We start from the raw sequence: 6,300 nt of genomic DNA on the forward strand, positions 1-6,300 counted from the left end.
TTTCAAGAAAATTTTCAAGCGCCGCCAGAAAATTTCTACTTGATATATATCCTATTTTATACACCAAGTTTCCAAAACATGGGTTTTTAATTTAAGAACTCATCATAATAAAGTATGGTGTGATAAATTGATGGACACCCTCTTGATTTCACAGGGAAAAAGAAAACCTACTACATCCAATTTTTTAAATTAATTAATAACTCTCTCTTCCTTTGGAATATTCAATTGAAATGTTGCTGCTCCAACCATGGCCAAAACCCCGATTGATCATCCATGCCACAAAACATGTTGCTTAGGCTTTCTTCTTTGACCATTTGGTCAATCTTTTGGCATGATGGAAGGTCTGGTCTTGAAGAGGTTTGGAAAAGCTGAGCAACTCCTGCAGGCCTAGCAGAAGAAGGAGGAAAGAGGGGTCTGCTTTGCTGATGTGTAGAATGAGGACTGTCAATAGCTGGTGTCCTTGAGATATCCAACTTGATGTCTGAGCTGTTCTCACTTCTATTGCTGCAGGATCCTTCTGTTTCTTTGTTAAGGTTTATGGATTCAGTTGGTTCTCTACTTTTCAGTGCCAATATCTGCACCAGAAAATATTGATTAATCCAATAAGGGTACAATAACAAAATATGCAATATGCATGCAGAAAGTAGGACCTAAAAGGCTAAAACATTAAACACCACCCCTATTAGTTAGCCCCCCAAAAGACCAAAACAAAAAGTGCTAACATGAGAGTTTTATAAGATATCTAGATTCTAGAAACTAGAATATGGTATGATGAGAAATTGAAAAATGAAAACGGTTATGTGCAAAACAAAACCAGTGTGGACTATGCAAGAGAGGGAATGGAAGTTGTCATTGGAGAGATGATGGATCATTGAATCTTGAAGAAGTCACTGTAGATGAAAGGAAAAAGCACAACTTTATAGAAAGTCACTCACTAGTTAGAGAAGGGGTGAAAGGAACGGTTCTGGAAACTATACACAAGTCAAAAAAGCATAAACACTTAAAGAAAAAAAAAAGATCATCATTGCTACCACCAAGCTTTATTCTGCAGAATCAAAACAATCTCATCAAAACAGTCTCACATAGCAGAAATTCAACATGTCCATTCATCTTTTATTTATTTATTTTTCACTTTTCCATAAAAAAATAAAGTTCAAAAGCAAAATAAAAAAAATGATGTGAAAGTAAACAGGAGATATACTACACTACAGCACTAAATGATTGGAATTTGATTGTGTTAGAAGGAAAACTACTAACTTCAGCCTGAAGTTTTTGGTTCTGAGCTTGAAGTGCATCATTATCTGACTTGACAGCTTCATACTGTCTTTTGAGAACATCATAGTCTTTCTCCAACTGCTTGGTCTTCCACCTAGCCCTTCTGTTCTGGAACCATATAGCAATTTGTCTTGGCTGCAAGCCAAGTGCTCTTGCAAGCTGCATTTTCCTCTCTGGCTCAAGCTTGTTCCCCAACTCAAAGCTCTTCTCAAGTGTCTTCACTTGCTCCATGTTGAGCCTCCTCTTCTTCTCCCCTGCTTGTGATCCATCATCAGACAAATCTTCCTCGGCATTGACCTCTTCTCCATGCTCAATCCCTGATGAAAATGACATGGATCTCTTTCCTAGAAAGGTCACTCCCCCTGCATCAACATTAGGAAACCGGTATCAGTCACAGAATATTTGAGTGTGTTGTTTGATTCTTAGTTTTTAGAGAGAGTGTACCATGATATTCTTGAGGTGCACACGTTGGTAGAATTGAGGTGAGGGATGGTGGAGGTTGATGATGATGATCATCATGGTGAGGAGTTTGGAGCATGAAATTTGCTGGGAAGAAAGCCATCTCATTGCAGGTTTTATGCCTGCCACAAAATCTTCAAAATCAGCTGAATGATAGTGTGATCGCCACTTTGAAGGAATAAGAAATTAATGATTGCAGATGCTATAAGCTTTAATAAAGAAGGAAGGGTAAAGGATTTCTGCACCACATCCTCAGACAAATATTTTAGGAGCAAACTAAACAAGTTCTTCAGATGAAAGAGGATGCACTAATTGTTCTGAATGATGGCTTGTATATACATTATCAGTTCTAGCTAGAGCTTTTGTTCTCTAGTGTTACTATTTGAAAGGAAAATGAAGTTGAGAGGGAGAGGGAAGGAGGGATGGGAGGAGAGAGAGAGAGAGATGTTTGAATCTATAGACTAGTTCTAGGCCTCAACTTCCATATATATCACTGTTTTTTTTTTATATTTCCTTTCCTTATTATAAGTAAACTATTAGTGTCAAATAATAAAGAAATTCAATTTATTATGTACACAAAAAAGGAAAAACAATTAGTTAAGCATTTGTAGGAAAAAAAAATGCAGTAATTATATTAAATATGAAAGTGTAAGGATGTTCAGTGTACGTAGGAAAATAATAAAGAAAAGGATATTATGTTTAGAAAAAGGAGAAAAGGAAAGCTTGCTTCTCTGCCTCAACTTGTCTAATATTATTCCAATGTGGTGTGTGCATGTGTAAAGCTCTAAAAAATGTAATTATTTTCCTAATGATAAACTAGTTTCTCACTTAGGAGACAAGAGGAGGGGGGTTCTTCTTTACAAAGACAGTTGTCTTTAAAATATAATGATGGAATTGGCAAATTGGCAATGCAGCTAGATGCTTTCCATAGTCTATGATTCCATTGTTAAAAGCAAATGGAGAGATTCAGATACTATAATTCTTTAAGGTTGAAGTGGGAAATGGCCATGATGATTACATTAATAAAAAGTCATAAGCAAAAGACATAAGATGGGGCAAGTGTTTGAGAGGGAAAGATGGATGATAGAGAGAGAGAGAGAGAGAGAGAGAGAGGTTTTTGTTAGGAAAAGAAAACATTTACATGGTGAGGGTGATATTTGTGTGTGTTGTGTTAAATTTTGTGAATGGAAGAGGTTACTTAAGAAAAAAGAGAAGTGAGTTGGCTATAACTTTAAGTCCAAAATGGATTGTGTTTTTTGTAAGAGAGAGAGAAAGAGAAAAGGAAAGGGAGAAGGGGCAGGAATCTAGGGGATGGGTCCAATGAGGAGGGGCAGGGTTTGCTACCTAACCCACCAACAGCTATCGTGTATTAGGACGAAGCTCTTTCGCATCAGCCATTATCCTTTTGCATCACTTCCAACCCAATTCCTATCTCTGTATTCAGGTTATGTCAGGGGTTGAAATATTTTTTTTTTAATCCATAAAATGTAAATTATTAATTTTTATTAGTAAAAAGATTTAAACTCATAATTTCTCTTTTTTTTTATTATTAAGTGAATTTTATATCTTTATTTCCTCTAATTATGTCATGAAGTTGAAGCTTGAAATCACAACTACCTAAGCCTCTTGATGGTGCAATTTCTCATTAGTAACTAGTCCTATTTTTATACTGTGTTTTCAATTTGAGAGTTTCCTCTTATTTTTATTTTAAAATTATTTAAATAAGAAAGAAAATAAAATTATTTAAAATTATTTAATGAAAAGGGTACATATTATATTCCACCAAGAGTGAAAATATTTTCCTGTTGTTGTTACCCTACCAGAGCTGGTCTTCTTTGTCATTTTCCTAGCCATATATAATGTAAGAATGATCCATGACACTCAAGTGCCAATCTACACTTACGGCATTTCCATTTTAACAGCCCATTTTTATTTTAACATTTTGAGAATTTTTTAGACGGGTCTAACTATTGCACATTACTTATATTTACCTTTTATAATTTAAGGCGTGTATGATTTGACATTGAATCACATTTAATATCAAAGTTTTATGTCATAGAAATCACATTCAACATGTTTTGGAACGAATAATGTTTATAAAACATTTTATAATTATATATTTAAGAAATAATATTATTTGTCAATTATGTTAAATTAGATTAATTATAAACAGATAAGTGATATAATATGATAAAAAAATAAAATAAAAGATTTATAGCAGTGGAATGTCTAAAAAATATAATGTCTATCTACATGACACATAACCACTACTCCTTTCACCTGACCTTAGCCACTGTCAACTCCCTTCCAAATTGGCCCGCAGTACATAGCCAGCATACATTATATATTCTCTCTTTCTACCTTCTCTTCCCTCTATCTTTTGTACTCAAGTTTCAACACAAAATAAAGATGAAATACATAATAGAATAATCAAGGTGCACCAATTATATATATATATATATATATATCTTGGTATGCATTTTGCAACTCATCTAAACTATGGTTTAGCTGTGTGTGTCATTTTGTGCTAGACCCTTCACCATGGAAGAGAAGTCAAACCACAATTTTGCAATACCCTATATAAGATTGTAAGGGTAAAGGACCAAGTGTTCAAGATTTATGGTTGCCCTTTTAACATGTGCCAGTTTGGCTTATGATACAAGGCAATTCATTATGGGTGCAAGACTTGGCTATCTGAGAAGGAGACAGAGAAATAGAGGCAGCAGGAAATTACTTCCCTCTTTCAAACTGCAATTTCTTCCACTATAAGTTGCCAGAGAGGACCAGTTGAAGTGTGTGGTACAATGTGAAATTTAATTTTGAAAATGAAGGTTTCCACATCAACGGGTAAAAAAGGACATGTACATTTTGCTAATGATTGTTGAGTTTGCTAACTTAAATCAAAATGATTTTGTTTTTGTACCAAAACAAAGCTTACTTGAATCACAATCGTGTCAATGTGAGAAATTTGTTTTTTCCTATAAAGTGCCATCATACTTGTTAAGTAAGAGATTGATTGGGTTATGGTTAAACGTCAAAATGGCAGTATCTTCCAACAATATCTTTTTTATATAGAGAGATTTCAAGATTTAACTTAAGTATTTAATGGGTATAAACTTTTCTACTGTGTAACACATCGATTAGAAAGTGTACGTTCATTTACATATAAGGTTTTTATGTTCTTTTCTATAAAGTAAAAAGTACAATAAAATTTACTATTATTTTTCCGTTGTTGTGTTTTCGTCAATCACTTTCTTATATTTCAATTAGGAAGTTTACAGACACATGGGAGCCAATGAAGGAATTAAATTTCCAACACTTGGTCCCAAATTAGCTTAATCAGCTATAAACATGCATCACCACGGGTTCTTCCTTGAGTTAACGGCTTGAGACTTTATGCCTAATCCATCAATCAATTGATTTAACATTTAAAATCGATGGTTTGATTTTGACTTCTATATTAAAACTATTGAGTTACCTGAGCCGTTCGCGAGTATTTAACAATATTAATTATTAAATACAATTAATATTTTATTTTTATTATGTATATGATGTAAATATATAAATATTTAAAATAAATTCATTTTAAAAGAATATGTTTATTTTTTGATAAAATTTAGTTTAATAATATTTTATTATAAAAAAGTCAATGATTAAAAAAGATATAGATAAGAATAAAAAATTAACATATAAATATTGATGTTAAAACTCTAACTGTGTTTGATGGAAAAGAAAGAAATAGGTGAAAATAGGATGAATGAAAATAGGAAAAAAAATAGAGTAAATTTAAATAAAGTGAAATTAAAAGTGCTAGTTCGAGAGAAATGAGAGAAAAATAAGGTATATATATATATATAATTAAAATAAACTATATATTTTCAGAATATGATAATCAATTTTCATTTTAAGTCTTGGGCATGAAATCGATTTTCAAAATGACGGTCTAATAGATTTTCAAAATGTTCTGACCTTGCATTACCAACATAATGGATTTTTCATTGCAAGTATATTGAATAATATAATCAATTTTCAAAGTCAATAATCAATAATTAATTTTAAAAATATATTATTTTGTGTTAATATAAACGTGATAGTTGATTATTAATCAACAAAAAAAAACTTATTATTTTCATGAGAAAAGCATTTTATTATTATTTCTGGTCCTTCGTAATTATAAGAAATAAGTAATAGTTTATTTTATATTATTCACTTACTTCTTATAAAAAGAATCGAGAATGTAGTATTAATTATTTTGTAATTGAGTAAAGAGAAAAGATCATGACATTCACATCTTATCATTAAGCGCATGTCATTTCCTATCTCCTAGCTATTTTCACTCTCTTCTTCCTATTTTCTCACTATTTCAATGTAGCGAATTAAAGCTTAAGAGAGAAAATCTCAATATATAAAAGGGAGAAAGTCTTAGATAACTTTTTTCCCGCTCAAATTGGGGGTAGAATAGTAAATTAGTTATAGAGGTTGATAGCTAATTGAAAACAATTAAAATTAAATAGAAAAAAGTTAATGAAACCATTTAATACATGTATTGGGAATTGGAACCAATTG

General features: G+C 31.9%; 1 protein-coding gene across 3 annotated transcripts; it reads right to left on the bottom strand.

Moving 5' to 3' along the window:
• LOC114410999 (homeobox-leucine zipper protein ATHB-13-like) lies at nt 1–2,796 on the bottom strand. Of its 3 annotated transcripts, none has more exons than XM_028374830.1 (4): nt 2,753–2,796; nt 1,720–1,856; nt 1,258–1,637; nt 1–575 (listed from the first exon to the last, which is right to left on the bottom strand). In XM_028374830.1, the coding sequence occupies exons 1-4, from the start codon at nt 2,779–2,781 to the stop codon at nt 222–224; spliced, it is 900 nt and encodes a 299-aa protein (XP_028230631.1). In that variant the 5' UTR covers nt 2,782–2,796; the 3' UTR covers nt 1–221. The 3 variants fall into 3 exon arrangements, with proteins under 3 accessions (XP_028230631.1, XP_028230633.1, XP_028230632.1); XM_028374832.1 differs by lacking the exon at nt 2,753–2,796 and adding an exon at nt 2,563–2,699; XM_028374831.1 differs by lacking the exon at nt 2,753–2,796 and adding an exon at nt 1,980–2,224.
• Between the last annotated feature and the right edge of the window lie 3,504 nt (nt 2,797–6,300).

This window comes from Glycine soja, chromosome 1, assembly GCF_004193775.1.
Source record: "Glycine soja cultivar W05 chromosome 1, ASM419377v2, whole genome shotgun sequence".
In the NCBI taxonomy this organism is placed as follows: domain Eukaryota; kingdom Viridiplantae; phylum Streptophyta; class Magnoliopsida; order Fabales; family Fabaceae; genus Glycine; species Glycine soja.

Excerpts from the sequence above, each read along its gene's own strand:
- LOC114410999 (XM_028374830.1), bottom strand. The coding sequence starts at position 2,781 with ATGTCTTTTGCTTATGACTTTTTATTAAT. Across the intron at positions 1,857-2,752 it reads GCTTATGACTTTTTATTAAT|GCATAAAACCTGCAATGAGA; the intron begins GTAATCATCATG and ends ATTTTGTGGCAG. Across the intron at positions 1,638-1,719 it reads TGCACCTCAAGAATATCATG|GGGGAGTGACCTTTCTAGGA; the intron begins GTACACTCTCTC and ends ATGTTGATGCAG.